We start from the raw sequence: 16,465 nt of genomic DNA, 5'->3' as shown, positions 1-16,465 counted from the left end.
ATCCATCCACCCCCTGTACATACCCACCCGCCTCCTTATGTACCCACCCATCTATCCCTCCATCCACCCCATACATACCCACCCACCTCCTAATGTACCCACCTACCTCTCATCTACCCACCCACCTATCCATCCATCCACCCCCTGTACATACCCACCCACCGCCTAATGTACCCACCCACCTCCCATCTATCCATCCATCCACCCCCCGTACATACCCACCCACCTCCCATCTACCCACCCATCTATCCATCCATCCACCCCGTACATACCCACCCACCTCTCATCTACCCACCCATCTATCCATCCATCCATCCACCCCCTGTACATACCCATCCACCTCCTTATGTACCTATCCATCCATCCACCCCCTGTACATACCCACCCGCCTCCTTATGTACCGACCCACCTCTCATCTACCCACCCATCTATCCCTCCATCCACCCCTGTACAGACCCACCCACCTCTCATCTACCCACCCATCTATCCCTCCATCCACCCTCTGTACATACCCACCCACCTCCTTATGTACCCACCTACCTTTCATCTACCCACTCATCTATCCATCCATCCACCCCCCGTACATACCCACCCACCTCATGTACCCACCCACCTCCCATCTACCCACTCATCTATCCATCCATCCCCCGTATATACCCATCCATATCCTTATGTACCCGCCCACCGTTCATCTACCCACCCCATCTATTCATTTATCCAGCTCCGTACATACCCATCCACCTCCTTATGTACCCACCCACCTCTCATCTACCCACCCATCTATCCATCCATCACCCCCTGTACATACCCACCCACCGCCTAATGTACCCACCCACCTCTCATCTACCCACCCATCTATCCATCCATCACCCCCTGTACGTACCCACCCACCGCCTAATGTACCTGCTGTAATGAAGCAGCCTCTGGCGGAGACAACTGAGAGTATCAATTCAGGACAAATTGCTTAGAGCAGGGCAGTCACAGCCCAAGGCTGTGGTTCCTTTACTTCTAAGGCAAAGCAAACCAGCCAAACAGAGAGGACTTCGGTCTCATCCCACTGGCTAACCAGAAGTCACACAAGCAATTCCCTCAGACACTCCAGTTTCCCAGTATCACCACCACCACCACTTCTTACGGGGACGAATGGTTATGAAAACCAGTCCCCCAGTAAAAGTTAAAAAGGTTCTCCCAATCCCAAAGGACCAAGCCCCAGGTCAATATACCAGTTAGATCTTACCCACAAATCACACTGTTGCCAATCCTTCAGAATCTAAAATATAAAGATTTATTCATAAAAGGAAAGAAATATAGATGAGAGCTAGAATTGGTTAAATGGGATCAATTACATACAGCAATGGCAAAGTTCTTGGTTCAGGCTTGTAGCAGTGATGGAATAAACTGCAGGTTCAAATCAAGTCTCTGGAACATCCCCAGCTGGGATGGGTCATCAGTCCTTTGTATAGAGCTTCAGTTTGTAGCAAAGTTCCTCCAGAGGTCAGGAGCAGGATTGAAGACAAAATGGAGGGGTTTCAGAGCCTTTTATATCCTCTGCTGTGTGGAAGGACACCCCTTTGTTCTTACTGTGGAAAATCACAGCAGCAAGATGAAGTTTGGAGTCACATGGGCAAGTGACATGTCCATGACTCAGTTCTTGACAGGGAGAGCAGCCATTGCTCACATGCTACCTTGAATGTTCCCAGGAAGACTTCTCGTGTGGATTGGAGTCTCCCAAGGTCCATTGTCAGGTAAGTGTTTCTTGATTGGGCACTTAATCTTAAGAGTCCCTTCTCAATAAGCTGGACAAATGCTTCACTGGTGCTACTTAGAATTAAACACATTGAGATACAAGCACAGAGCCAATATTCATAACTTCACATACAAAAATGATACACACATACAGACAGCATCATCATAACCTGCAAATTACAACCTTTTCATAGACACCTTCTTGACCTCCTTTGTACAAGATTTGGTGCAACTATAGAACCTTGGTTGCAACAATGATCTATACGGTCACAGTTCATGTCAATAATGTCACACCCACCCACACTTTATCTACCCACCCTATCTATCTATCCACCCACCCCTTGTACGTAACCACTCACCTCCTTATGTACCCACCCATCTATCCAGCCAGCCAGCCCCCGTACATACCCACCCACCGCCTTCTGTACCCACCCACCTCTCATCTACCCACCCATCTATTCATCCATCCACCCCCCGTACATACCCATCCATCGCCTTCTGTACCAACCCACCTCTCATCTACCTACCCACCACCCATCTAACCATCTATCCACCCCCTGTATTAATTGAAAAGTCGCATTATCAGACGGTTTAACATCCGTGTCAAAATTCTTCTCCCCAAAACGTAACATTAATACCAAAATTTTTATCTCAGATGTGCGTTTACAAGTATCTTTATGGTACCTCGCCCTCTGTTCAGATAGTGTAGTTTGAGGTTAGTTTGTTCATTACCCAGGGTGTCCTTTGACTCTCTCCTATGTAATCAGTCACTGGCTTTTCCTTCCCTCCAGGGTTCCCCTCTGTGTGGGCTCTTAATTTAATCATGTTTCTGAAATATTGGTGCCTCAGGGTCTGGCACAATTGGTGTTCAGGGGAATCCTGCACATTGGCTTTGGGGAGCGGTCTCCCAACCCCAGGACTGTACATATGCAGAAAATCCAGCTCCCCTTTCGGGGTTACCCGGTGTTTCCCCCTCCCAGCACTGAGCCCTTCCCTGCCCCCTCGAGGGCTGTGATCTGGGCAGGTGTGTTTACCCTTCGATCAGATTCACCTTTTCCCAGCAGCTTTCCCAGAACTGCTCCCTGTGTCTCACCAGCCTGGGGGAACCCCCCCCCCCCTCTCTGTCCGTGGGGTCATTTGTGTTCTGGCAAAGTACCCCCTGGCAACTTCCTGCTCCCAGCTCCTCTGTTATCGCAGCCATTGGAGCCTCATCTTGATGTGAAGAGACACCGTTACTTTCCAAACACTCATCAGAAATAGCATCCTGCAAAACCGGGCCCTGGATTGGGGTCCCCTCCGCCACCCCCTTCTCTGTCCCTGAGACGTCAGCTGTGGGACTGCTGCCCTCCAGGAGGTCGGTCACACAGTTCCCTCTCAAAACCCGGGTCACAGGCTGAGTGCCTGGGTGCCCAGATGCTGACCCAGCCATTCTGTCCTGGGCATCCTGCCCCAAGTGACTAGTGAGGAGACATCCCTGTACCCCCACTATTCCTTCCCCAGTTCCCTCCTCTGGGCCCCTCCTAAAACACATTTCTCTGTGCTCCCTAGGAAGGGGTCTATCCCTTCTTGATCTGCAGAACTCTGCCAGCTAACAACTGGGACAGTTTCCTTAATCCCTGACAACCCCTCTCCTGCCCCTGCGCCTGAGGGCATGTTGCCTTCTGCTGGAAAGGAGCCAGTCTCAGCCCCTCCCATACTTGGGAGCACCCTGCTTCCCTGGGTTACAGAGTCACAGGGATCCGCACCCACCTCAGTGGTTTCTGAGATCCCCTGTCCCGTCTCTGGGCTCTCCTCTGGGACACATTGTTCTCTGCTCCCTGGAGCCGGGTCTGTCTCTGGTTCAGTTGTGACCTGCTGGCAGCTCACGACCTGGACACTTCTCTCCCTGGCCGGCATCACACCCCCATCCCTTCCTGAGGTGGCATTGCCTCTAGCTGCAGGGCAGGGGTTGGTCTCAACCACCCTCCCCCCTGGAAGCATGTGGCTTCCCCCAGCTGAAGAACAATCAAGGAGATTCTCTCCCATTCTCTCAGCAGTTCCTGAGACCTGACCCTTTCCCTCGAGGGTCCCAGCATAACACTCCCTCCTGCTGCAGGCAAATACTTTAACCTGAGCGACACGGAAAAAATCATTACCAAGGAGCAGGCCGAATAGGAGGCATTCCATTACCCCCACAGTCAAAACACTTTCCAAGCCTTCCCACACCACATGGATTTGAGCTAGTGGTATGAGGAATCTGCTTCCGCCCACCCCCACAATCTGCCATTTGGCCAGGCAACATACTGGCCTTTGGGACCACACTCTGCTTAACCAGAGAGATCTGGGCCCCTGTATCCCTTGGGTTACCATAGGTCCGGATTTTCCCGGACATGTCCGGCTTTTGGGGCCTCAAATCCCCGTCCGGGAGGAAATCCCAAAAAGCTGGACATGTCCGGGAAAATAGGGAGGAAGGGGCTGGCAGTGCTTGGCCGGGGGCTGGAGCCGCTGGGGCTGGCGGTGCTCGGCCGGGGGCCGGGGCCACTGGGGCCGGGGGTGCTCGGCCGGGGGCCGGGCCAGGGCCGGCGGTGCTCGGCCTGGGGCCGGGGCCGGCGGTGCGGAGCCGGGGACCAGGCCGGGGCCAGCGGTGCTCAGCCGGGGGCCGGGGGCCGGCGCCCCAGGGCCCGAGCCGAGCCGGGCGGGAGACGCTGGGGCCAGAGCCTCTTGGCCTGGGCCAGCCGGCCGCCGGAGGGAGCCGCTCGGCCAGGGGGGCTGGACTGGGCCGCGCTGCGCCGCGCCCCGCCCCAGCCCCAGCTTACCTGCTGCCTCCCTGTTTCAGGCTTCCCGTGAACATTTGATTCGCGGGAAGCAGGGGAGGGGGAGGAGCAGAGGGCGGAGCGTTCAGGGGAAGGGGCAGAGTTGGGGCGGGGGCGGGGGCCCGTGGAGTGTCCTCCTTTTTTTAAATTAAAATATGGTAACCCTAGTATCCCTCTGCCCCAGGTACTCCCTGCCATTAATTTCGAGACCCTTAACATGCTCCATGTCTGGTTCTGCAGAGGCTAACCTCACAGAACCAATATGATAGGTTCCGATTGCCTGCGGGGGTTGTGTGTTGAGACAGCAGAACTAACTTGAGCTATTGGTTGCCGGCTTCCTCCCAGCACAGGGCATTTATTGCTCAGGTGATCAGTGGAATTACACTGATAGCACCTTCTGGGCTCTTCTGCTTTTACTGGCGGTTTGGGATAGGAGATACCAGTAGAGGGATGTTTTTGGGTAGGAGAATGTTTAAACTCCAACCCCCTTTTCTCTTCCCATGGGTAAAATGGGATCCTCCCTTCCCACCACCCCTCTTTCTGTGGCCTGCCCTCAATAGACGCCTGAGTCTGTTCAAAGGCATCAGCTAAAAGAGCCATCTCCTCCCCAGACTTGACATTTTTATCCCACAGACACTGCTTCACATCAGCCTTACACATGCACAAGATCAAGCATTCCTTCAAAACTTGCCACCTCTCTACCCCTCACCCATTTTCCCAACACATCTTTCATTTTGTTCACATATTCCCCAGTACTCATCCCAATATCCCTCTTAAGAATCCTACATTTAACTCGATACGTTTCAGGGGTAATCTGAAAACTACGCAAAACAGTATTTTTAAATTTGCAATAGTCTAAAGCATCTTCAGTAGGCATTCCATTGAATACATTTCGAGCTTTATCAGTTCATTTTGCAATCAGGGTAGGAACTCTCTTATCATCGGGGATTTCATGTATGACACACAGGCTCTCGAAGGTGGTCAGATATTCAGCAATATCGTCCTCCTCACTCTGTGCGGGACATAAGTGTTCCCACTTGTGGAGTTTTGGAGTGATGGGAGTCGTTGGGGTTGGAGGCCTCTGGTTCTGCTTCTCTAGTAGGTCCAGCTGGTGTTTTCTCTCTTTCTCTTTCTTCTCTCTCTCTTTTTTCTTTTATCTCCAGTTCTTTCAGTTGCAATAATCTCTTGTGCGCCCGCTCCTTTTCTGCAGCCTGCTGCCCAAAAAACTCCAACTTCGCAATCGAATCACTGCTTTCACTCAGTTTCCTGTTTTTCTGTTCCTACTTCCCTTTCCCGAAATAAGCAAACAGAAAATAACAAAACTGGGACCTCCTCCTGACTGCCCTTAGCCACGGCACTTAAGACTCACTTAAAATCACAAATGTCAGTGCTTAAAGTAACAGAGAGTCTTGTGGCACCTTTAAGACTAACAGACCTTACGTCTGATGAAGTGAGCATTCACCCACGAAAGCTTATGCTCCAATACATCTGTTAGTCTTAAAGGTGCCACAGGACTATCTGTTGCTTTTTACAGATCCAGACTAACAGGGCTACCCCTCTGATACAGTGCTTAAAGTGTGAACTCCACTTGGAGTAACAAGGCGTACATAGACCCTGCTCGCTGCGCCACTGTGACGTTCCCCTCTGGTGTTATCCGGACCGGGGATCTGCTCGGTCACTCCAATCCTTGACTCTGGGAGCCAGCCATACCCTGCTCTGCTGTGAGAACCCCCACTCCTGGGCTGTTCACGCACAGCCTCTGGCATGTAAGCTGCTCCCAGCTACTTGCAAGTGACTGACACTAGCTAATATCTCCGGTCCCAGACACAACCCTAGGAACCTCCGTCTTGCAGTGTCCAGTTATGGCCGCTGGACACTGCAAGCTTATATGAGTTCATCAATTGAACAAAGAAATTGATATGTCCCAGGCTTGTTATCCCAAGGGGGGTCTCTGACGCGCTTCAAACCAAATGCACTTCTTCAGGTGGAATAAACAAACAAATGTATTAACTACAAAAGATAGATTTTAAGGGATTATAAGTCAAAGCACAAGAAGTTGGATTTCGTCAAATGAAATAAAAGCAAAACACATTCTAAGCTGATCTTAACACTTTTGGTGTCCTTGCAAACTTAGATGCTTCTCACCACAGGCTGGCTGGTTGCTCTTCAGCCAGGCTCTCCCCTTTGATCAGCGCTTCAGTCGCTTGGTGGTGGTGTCTGTAGATGGAGGTGGAAGAGAGAGGAAGAGCATGGCAAACGTCTCTCACTTTTATCATGTCCTTTCTTCCCTCTTGGCTTTGCCCCCCCCCCTTCAGAGTCAGGTGGGCATTACCCCATCGCAGTCCCAAATGGACCCAAAGGAAGGGGGGTGACTCACTCGAGAGTCCAATAGATCCTTTGTTGCTGCCTAGGCCAGTGTCCTTTCTTCCTCTGAGGCTGGGCTAGGTTTGTCCCATACATGCCCTGATGAGGTGTGTACTGTCCCTCTGCTCCTGGAGAGTTTTGCTTGGGCTTGTTTTAAGCCATGAGGACACATTTTCAGCCTCATAACTAGATACATGAAATTACAGCCTATAACATCACTATAACAACCATGCGCAGAGCATCATGAGCCTTCTGAAGACACCCGACATGACAAACTTTGCATTGGGTACCACACAATCATTTTACAAAGATGAACATGGGGGTGCAGGGTGTTCCCCAGAGGTACAGAGCATCACACCCACCCCCCTCCTTATATACCCCCCAACTCTCATCTACCCACCCATCTATCCATCCATCCACCCTCCGTACATACCCACCCCCTCCTTATATAACCCCCCAACTCTCATCTACCCACCCCCTGTTCATACCCACCCACCTCCCATCTACCCACCCATCTATCCATCCATCCACCCCCTGTACATACCCACCCCCCTCCTTATCTACCCACCCATCTATCCATCCATCCACCCCCTGTACATACCCACCCCCCTCCTTATCTACCCACCCATCTATCCATCCATCCACCCCCATTCATACCCACCCACCTCCTTATGTACCCACCTACCTCTCATCTACCCACCCACCTATCCATCCATCCACCCCCTGTACATACCCACCCACCTTCTTATGTACCCACCCACATCTCATCTACCCACCCATCTATCCATCCATCCATCCACCCTCCGTACATACCCACCCACCTCCTTATGTACCCACCCACCTCCCATCTACCCACCCATCTATCCATCCATCCACCCCCTGTACATACCCACCCCCCTCCTTATCTACCCACCCATCTATCCATCCATCCACCCCCTGTACATACCCACCCACCTCCTTATGTACCCACCTACCTCTCATCTACCCACCCACCTATCCATCCACCCCCTGTACATACCCACCCACCTCCTTATGTACCCACCCACCTCCCATCTACCCACCCATCTATCCATCCATCCACCCCCGTACATACCCACCCACCTCCTTATGTACCCACCCACCTCTCATCTACACACCCATCTATCCATCCATCCACCCCCTGTACATACCCACCCACTGCCTAATGTACCCACCCACCTCTCATCTACCTACCCACCACCCATCTATCCATCCATCCAGTGTTTTTCCCAGGAATTGAAATGGGGGGGGATGTTTGAATTTACAGGGGGGGGTGTTAGGGTCGATGAGGGATGAGACCGTGAGGGTGAAGGTGGGCTGTATGGCACCATAGTAAAAACTGAAATATGTTTCATGACCATTTTATTAGATTAACTCATGTTTTAAAATCATCACACAAATTAATGTTGGCTACTCAAGCCTTCTATGAAGCACTATGTCTACATCCTTCTTGGTTTCTTGTTATAATTTTGCACAACTCTGTTAATGAACTTCTTGAATGGAATGCGTTCATCTTTGGTGGCGTCTCGTGTGTCCGATACTTCCATTCCTTCAACTGATATGTTCATTAGTTCATTCACATGATCAGGCAGAAGGCGACTTCTTTCAGAACACAAAATTCTATTCAATGATGAAAAAGAACGCTCAACTGTAGCTGTTGTGACTGGGAATAGCAAGAGATGAATTCCTACTTCTTTCATCCCAGGAAACAGAACACAAAGATTGGGTCGAGCCACTAGTGATGATAAAAAAGAAGTTGAAGTCAAATCTTCATTCATTCGTCGTATGATATTCCACTCTGTGTTCAAATTCTCTATTCTGTCCTGATCACATGGCAGCCCCATTGCTGGTAGTGCCTCACTCCACTCAACTGTCGGTGTTTGATAGGACAGGGATCTGTAAAAGCTACGTAGAGGTTGAGTAGAATCTAAAAGTCGCTGTTGTAGATTTTTAAGGATCAAGTCTGTGTACTTTTTCAGTTGTCTTAACAAACACTTCTTGTCCTCTTCACTTAAGGATTCAATATAAATGCCTTCGTTAGTCAACTTCTGGACTGAAGTCTTTGCTTCTTCCAGTACTTTTTCAATGGATAGCTCTCTGATTGATCCAAATGTAGCTTCTATTGCTGGACAAAGATCTACTACTGTTGTAGCAGATGCCTGGATGGCATTGTGTAATGACCCAAGTGGTTTCAACAGTAGACTTACGAGAGAGAGAATGGCAATAGTCTTTTCTGAACGTAGTAGCAAAAGTAATCCACCAGCCTCACTACTTAGATCCATCCCATCTTGGTAGATACTTTCCAAAGCCAGTAATAACGGCTGGAGTAATTTTAAGACAACAGCCAAGGATCACTCATGAGAAAGCCAGAGGGTTTTCCCAGGTTGGACTAATTTGAACTTCAGTCCCAGTGTATCTTCTATATTTTCCAAGATATTCAATCTTTTTGGACTCTTGCTGAAAAAAGAATTTAATGAAGACATTAAATTTATAGCTTTTTAAATGCCTTTTGAAGAGTCTGCAGCTCGTACTAGCGCTAGTTGGAGTAGATGGCCTCTACAGTGTGCATAGGAGAGATTAGAGTTACACTTTTCTCTGAGCAAAGCTTGTACTCCACCATGTCTTCCAGAGAAGTTTGCAGCTTCATCAAATGCACAAGCAGCCATCTGTTTGGGGTCCAATTGACAAGCATTTAACTCTTGTAAGATTTGGGTTGTCACAGATGCAGCTGATGTGTCTTCTATAACTTGAACATCTAGAAATGCATCTACTGGCCTACCACTGACATCAAGATAACGTACACAATCAGGGCTGGCTCCAGGCACCAGCTGAGCAAGCTGGTGCTTGGGGCGGCAGATTGTTGGAGGCGGCATTCTGCCCAATCCTAGGGCGGCATGGCCGCTTTTTTTGTTTGTTTGTTCTTGTTCCGCTCCATCTGCCCTGTAGGGGGCGGCGGCGCGGAGAACCAGAGCGCCCTGCAGGGCAGTCCTCTTCCTTCCCTCCCCGCCGACCGGAGCGGAGCCCTCGCGGCAGGCGGCAGGAGGCGGCGCAACGGGAGGGGCTGCGTGGCAGCGCCCCTGATGTAGCCCTGGCCGCCCCCTTCCCGCCTGCTCCCTCCCGCTCTCCCCCCCGCAAGTCGGTCCCCCTGCACCCGCGCTCCGGCCGCGCCGCAGGTTTTTTTTTTTTTTTTTGCTTTGCCGTTCTGGCCGCCCCGTTTTTTTTTTTTTTTTTTTTTTTGCTTGGGGCGGCCAAAAAGCCAGAGCCGGCCCTGTACACAATGACTTAATACTTGCCCATTTGCATTGGTGCATTCATTAGCCGTGTATGCAAATTTTTTGAATGTGGTGAGAGAGTTCTTCACTTTTTCAACCGTTGAGTCTTTCACTGTTGCACCGCATGCTTCTAGCCAGTCAGCTGAGTTTCTTGCAGAAAGATAGTGAGCATTTGCTGGTCTTGTTCGGAACCAGTGTTCCACTTCAGGATGCACTTAACATTGGCCTCCAGTTTGTAGTGTGTGGTATCTCTTGCTTAAATAGAAAGTAGGATGGCACAGCCATGTGTGTTGGCATGAACTGCGTTGTGTCTCCAGCATTCTTAAATCCATGATACTTTTTCAGATACACGTATTTTATCATACACATGCTTTTGAAGTGTGCATTAATGTTTCAATTTCAATTCAAATTTCCAAACAATCACTAAATTAGCAACACTGCATGTAACTAGTCCACAAAACTGGGGGGGGGGGGGATGTTGGGGAAATTCGGGTGTGTGTGTAGGGAAATCCCTGCATCCATCCACCCCCGTATATACCCACCCACCTCCTTATGTACCCACCCCTCTATCCATCCATCCACCCCAATCGATAACCCTGCCCCCCACGCAGCCCCTTTATCTCTCCCTCGGACCCTTGGCCGGTGCTGGGTGCGGGGGGGGGCGCTCGGCGCGGGGGGGGGCGGGGTGTCCCAAGCGGAAGCTCCGCCCCTCCCCCCCCCCCCCCCCCCGGCGGCCGCTTCCCCTTTAAAAACTCCGCCCGGGACAGGATAGCCCAGCCCGGCTGCTCCCGCCCCGCCCCGCCACCCGGCCCTTCCCCCGCCGCGGCTGCCGGAGCCGCGCACCCGGGCATCCGCTGCGAGCCCCGCAGGTTCTAGCCCCGCTTCCTCGGGACCCCCCGGGCCCTTCCCTCTGCCCCCCCCCCCCGGGCACTTCCCCATTGGGCTTCCAGGGACAGGGACCCCGCGGGCTCTTCCCTCTGCTTCCCCCCCGGCACTTCCCTCTGCTCCCCCCCGGGACAGCGCCCGCCCCGGCACTTCCCCCTTGGGCTGACAGGCACCCCCCCCGGCCCCTCCTGCAGGCACCCCCCCGGGCCCTTCCCTCTGCCCCCCCCCGGGACAGGGACCCCCCCGGCGCTTCCCAGGACAGGAACCCCCCCGGACCCCTCCGATCCCGGGTCCCCCCGGCCCCTTCCGGCAGGGACCCCCGGGCCCTTTCCTCTGCTCCCCCCCCTCCTGGGACAGCGCCCCCCCAGGCACTTCCCCTGCTCCTTTCCCTCCGCTTCCTGGTACAGCTCCCTACCCCCGCCCCTCCTCTTCCTCTGCCCCCTCCCAAACTCCCCCCCACCTTCCCCTTAGACAGCCCCTCCATCCCCTTCCCCTCAGATTCCCCCCCCCCCCGGGGGATCTCTGGTCGCCCCTCCCCTATGTGATCCCTGCCCCTGGAGGTCTCTCCCGTCCGTTCCCCCTTCCTTGACCTGGGCATCCTGGTCCCCGCCTTTCCCCTCCCCTGCCTGAGGTCTCCCAGTCCCCTGTGCCTTCCCCTGGATACTACCCTCCCCTGCCTCTGCCCCTCATTGGCCCTGGGCGATCTGTGACCTCCCCCGCAGTCTGCCTGCCCCCCCCATTGCACCTCTCTCCCCCCGCCCCCATTGCCTGGGTGCTCCCTGGTCTCCCCTCCCTGCCAAGCGGCGGCTCTCCCCACCCGGGTCCCGATGCAGGCCAGCGGGGGTGCCGAGGGGGAGCTGGGAGGCGAGGGGGAGCGGGAGCCCCTGAACCCGGAGGCGGCGGACACGCTGGGGGTGTCCCCCACCTACCGGGAGTTCGTGCGGCACAGCTACCTGGAGCTGATGGGTGCCAACCAGCACTCGCTGCACGCCCTCAACTGGCGGCGTCTCTACCTCAGCCGGGCTAAGCTCAAGGCCTCGAGTCGCACCTCAGCCTTGCTCTCCGGCTTCGCCATGGTGAGCGGACCCCGGCGTCCGGGTGCCTGGCACCCACTAGGCCCCACTTCCCTCCCAGAGCTGGGGAGCGAACCCAAGAGTCCTGGCTCCCAGCCCCTCCCTGCTCTGACCACTGGACCTGACTCCCCTTCCCTCCCCAGAGATAGAACCCAGGCATCGGGGCACCTAACCCTCACCTCACCCTGCTCTAACCACTGGACCCCACTGCCCTCCCACAGCTGGGCATGGAACCGAGAAGTCCTGACTAGCTGTAGCGGTGTTGGGGGATCAGGGCAGTTAGGAAGCCCCTCTAATCTACATCCCTTACTAGAGTCTAGTACCCAGGGTAGGACCCAGCCCCAGGGCTGGGGAATAATTCACTGAGGACATGGAGCCAGGACTCCTGGGTTCCATCCCTGGCTCTGGCAGGGGAGTGGGGGTCCAGTGGTTAGAGCGGGGGGGGGGGCAGGAGGACTGTCACACAGGCCCAGGTCTGCCCCTCCCCCTCCAGCTAGCCTGGTAACTGGTAACCTCCTTTCCTTCCCCTCAAGGCCAGAGTTGTGGCCACTGCCCACGTGTTGATTGTGGTTAATTGGCCCCAGGGCAGTGGCATGTGCCAGCGGATGTGACACTGTCTCAGACCTGGCAACAAGATAAGACCGCTCTTCCTGCCCCCCGCCCTGCCGGTGCCCCTCACTCCCGACCCGCATCCCCTCCTAGCCCAGCCACCCCCCCCCCCCCAGCTCTGCCGGTGCCCCTCACTCCTGACCTCTGTGAAGATAATTTTGCTTCCACCCAGGCGAAATTCCAGCCCTGGGGATGATCTCACTCCTGTAACCACAGCAACTGATTAGGATGGAACCTACTGCTGCAGCCTGGGAATGGGGCCTGGAGCCTCTCCCCTCTAGGGGGCACCAGCTCTTATCCAGCCCCCTGGGTGTGGGTGTCGGTTTGTTGGCCCGTTGCTCTGACCCTGTTAATTAGATTGAGGAGGCCTGACTGATCACCCGTGTTCCTGATCCCCCTCCAGTAGGGGGCAGCGCTGCTCATACAACCCCTCTCCCAGAGTCGGGGATCGAACCCAGGAGTCCTGGCTCCCCAGTCCTGTGTTCTGGCTTCCTAGATACTCCCCTCTTGCCCCGGGATGGGGTTAGATCAATCTGGAGTTGTGACCCCTCTGGCACTGTGAGGGTTAACTGCCCCCTTCCCTTCTGGGGGCCGGGATGAAGGGCCCAGGATGGCGGATCCCTTCCCCCTGCCCACTGCCCCCCCCCCTCTTGGGCTTAATCCCTGGCAATGTCTTCTTCAGGCCCTCTGGCGCTGCCCCATGTGACTCCCCCCTTCCCCCCGGCCCTGCTTCGCCCAGTGCCCCTGGGCTGGGCCAGGCTCCGAGACCCACTTTGTGCCCCCTGCCAAGCCCCCCACTCTCTGCAGCACTCCGAGCCCCCCACCCCACCCCTGCCACGCGGGTTAAACGCAAGCTTTATTATGCTGCCCTCCTGCCTCCGTTCCCCCTGCCTGAGACTGCCTTAAACACAGTGACTGAGCTGTCGGAGCCAGGGAAATATTTGGTGTTTGCTGAGCCCGCCCTGCACCCCAGAGCAGCTGGGAAAGGAATTTGGCTCCAGCTGTGATGTGTTAAAGGAGTGGGGGAGGGGACACGGGGCCTTTCCACTCTAGGGGCCGCTGGCTTGGATCTGGGCCCAGGGCGGGGACTGGCTGGCTCAGGGGATGGGGAATGGGACCTTGCCCTCTAGGGGGAGCCGGCTCCAGCCCCAGGGAGAGGACTGGCTGGCTCAGGGGGGCAGGGAATGGGACATGGGGCCTTTCCTCTCTAGGGGGCGCTGGCTCTGATCTGGGCCCAGGGTGTGGGATGGGCTGGCTTGGGGGTGTGTGGGGGGGTGGGGAATGGGACCTGGGGCCTTTCCCCTCTAGGGGGCGCTGGCTCGGATCTGGCCCCAGGGCGGGGACTGGCTGGTTCAGGGGGGTGGGGAATGGGACCTCACATGACCCAGGAGCGGGGCTGATGGTGTCTCCGGCGCCCCCTGCAGGTGGCGATGGTGGAGGTGCAGCTGGAGGACTATGACTACCCGCCGGGGCTGCTGATAGCCTTCAGTGCCTGCACGACGGTGCTGGTGGCCGTGCACCTCTTCGCCCTCATGGTCAGCACCTGCATCCTGCCCAACATCGAGGCCGTCAGCAACATCCACAACCTCAACTCGGTCAACGAGTCGCCCCACGAGCGCATGCACCGCTATATCGAGCTGGCCTGGGGCTTCTCCACCGCCCTGGGCATCTTCCTCTTCCTCACCGAGGTGGTGCTCATCTGCTGGGTCAAGTTCATGCCCGTGGCCGGCGGCGGCTGGGACGCCGCCGTGGCCTCCACCGTCATCATGGTGCCGGTGGGGGTGGTGTTCGTGGTGTTCGCCCTCCACTTCTACCGCTCGCTGGTGAGCCACAAGACCGACCGGCACCAGCAGGAGCTGGAGGAACTCTGCAAGATTAAGTACCAGCTGGATGGAGAGGCTACCGCGGTACAAACTGTGTGAGGCCGGATCCGGCTCCTGACCGCAGGGGGCGCCTGGAGCTGGCCGGTTCCCCCGGCTGCCCCGGGGATGGCCAGAAGACGTTGGCGGCTCCCCCGAGCGGAGGCTGCTTGAGCCGGACAGGAGAGACGGCTGCTGGCTGGGGGCTGATCCACAGCTGGGGTCATTCCCAGCCGTCTCCTCCTCCTGCCTCTGCTGCTTTCAGGCTGGGTTTTCCGTCCCTCGCCACCCCAGCCGCGTGGGAAGTGGGGCTGGTTTGTCCGGCCTGACCAGGCACTGCCCAGGAGAACCGCTCCCCGTCCCCTCTCCTTCCCGGCCATGCTTCCCCTGCTGAGGCTGTGGTAATGACGCCCAACCGGCGGCTCGTCCTGGGGGGTGCTGTGTGGGGCACGCAGGTACAGATAGGGGGAAAGTGTAGACACAGATACAGCCAAGCTGGGGTCTGCAGTGGGGCATATGCACAGATCTGGGGCTCAGCCACCATTCAGGTACAGCGGTCCCGGAGCTGGGGTAGATGCGGGGGGGGTTATTTTCAGCCACGTTGCCTCAGCGCTGCCCCCTAGTGGGGGATCTCAGCATCAACGGCCTCTCCAGCCTTTGGCGGCTATGGGAGCGGGGCGCTTTTCCTTGGGCTGAGAGCCAGTCAACTCATGTCCTACCAACCCCCCAGCACTGTCCTGGAGGGCAAGGCCCCGTGTCCCTCTAAGCCAGCCAGTCCCTCTCCCCAGGGCTGGATCGGCGCCAGTGCCCTGTGTCCTCTTCCCCACTGGTCATTAAATAAAATTAATGACTAACTAGCTGATACAGCGACCTTTGCTCTCTAACTACGGTCAGAGCTCCACTACAGAGAACAAAACAGTAGCTAGCATTAATGTAGGCCCTCTGATAATATGGTCCATACCCCGTCCCAGCAGAGGACAACACCCCTTGCTAAACCAAAACAAAAGCCAGCTCTGTAGGACCTATAATGTCTTGTGCTTGGCTTCTATCAAGCAGGAACAGGGGAACAGGTACTTAAGCAGAGCAAAACAGACTATATTTTTGTAGGACCTATGATATGTGGCATTGATTGCGGATGGGAGGGGAGCCCATCTTGCTTGCCGAATCAGTGTTTTTGGTAGGACCTGTAATAATGTGGTGTTGCAGGTCCAGCCAGCTGCTTAACTGAAACAGCCAGCCAGTGGTCTTTTTTTTGTTTTTTGTTTTGGTAGGGCCTATAATATGTTGTCACACATTCAGCCAATGTGCGGGCAAGTAGCTTAATGGAAACAAACTGCCAGTGCTTTGTTGTAGGGCTTATAATATTGTGTACTCCGCCCTGCAGGGTGGCGAGCAGAAATGTGTGGTTTAGCTGGAAGGACAGAAACTTTTGCAAGAGATCTAGAGACATTATTAACGTCTGCAGAGCAATTCACAGCCATACTGCAGTGCCTTATAATCACCAGCAGCCTGGTGCTTGGAGGGGAGTGGGGTCTAGTGGTCAGAGCAGGGGGGTGCCTGGCCCCTCTGATGCCGACCGTTCGATCCCGCACCGAGGATTGTGGCTGGCTCCAGCCCCCTGGGGTCTGCTGGTGGATTTTCTGGTCTTTTTGTGCCTGTCATTTTTTTGCAGTTTGTAAATAAACGATTGTCTTTGGCAAAGGGCCCAGCTGGGGACAGTTATTTGCAGGGGCAGCCCTGGGGCGATTGTAGATGCAGGTGGTTCTCTGGTGCCAAAGCGGTCTCTGACTAACAGCTGGACCCACATGCGTGGCCCCGACTCCCTCCACGAGAGGGGCTGGGAGCCA

The 16,465-nt window shown here is 55.1% G+C and overlaps 1 protein-coding gene and 1 pseudogene across 2 annotated transcripts; one reads left to right on the top strand and one right to left on the bottom strand.

Moving 5' to 3' along the window:
* Positions 1-16,465, bottom strand: part of LOC135877976 (RING finger protein 112-like) — a 1,138,053-nt pseudogene that overhangs the window by 627,904 nt on the left and 493,684 nt on the right.
* On the top strand, positions 10,914-14,681 carry ORAI3 (ORAI calcium release-activated calcium modulator 3). 2 transcript variants are annotated; one of them, XM_065404208.1, is made up of 3 exons: positions 10,914-10,929; positions 11,999-12,153; positions 14,184-14,681. In XM_065404208.1, exons 2-3 carry the CDS (start codon positions 12,040-12,042, stop codon positions 14,679-14,681), a joined length of 612 nt encoding a protein of 203 aa, XP_065260280.1. In that variant the 5' UTR covers positions 10,914-10,929; positions 11,999-12,039. The 2 variants fall into 2 exon arrangements, with proteins under 2 accessions (XP_065260280.1, XP_065260279.1); XM_065404207.1 differs by lacking the exon at positions 10,914-10,929 and having other exon boundaries at positions 11,905-12,153.

Source organism: Emys orbicularis, chromosome 4, assembly GCF_028017835.1.
Source record: "Emys orbicularis isolate rEmyOrb1 chromosome 4, rEmyOrb1.hap1, whole genome shotgun sequence".
NCBI classification, from domain to species: Eukaryota; Metazoa; Chordata; order Testudines; family Emydidae; genus Emys; species Emys orbicularis.
This window is presented reverse-complemented; position numbering and strand designations above follow the sequence as displayed.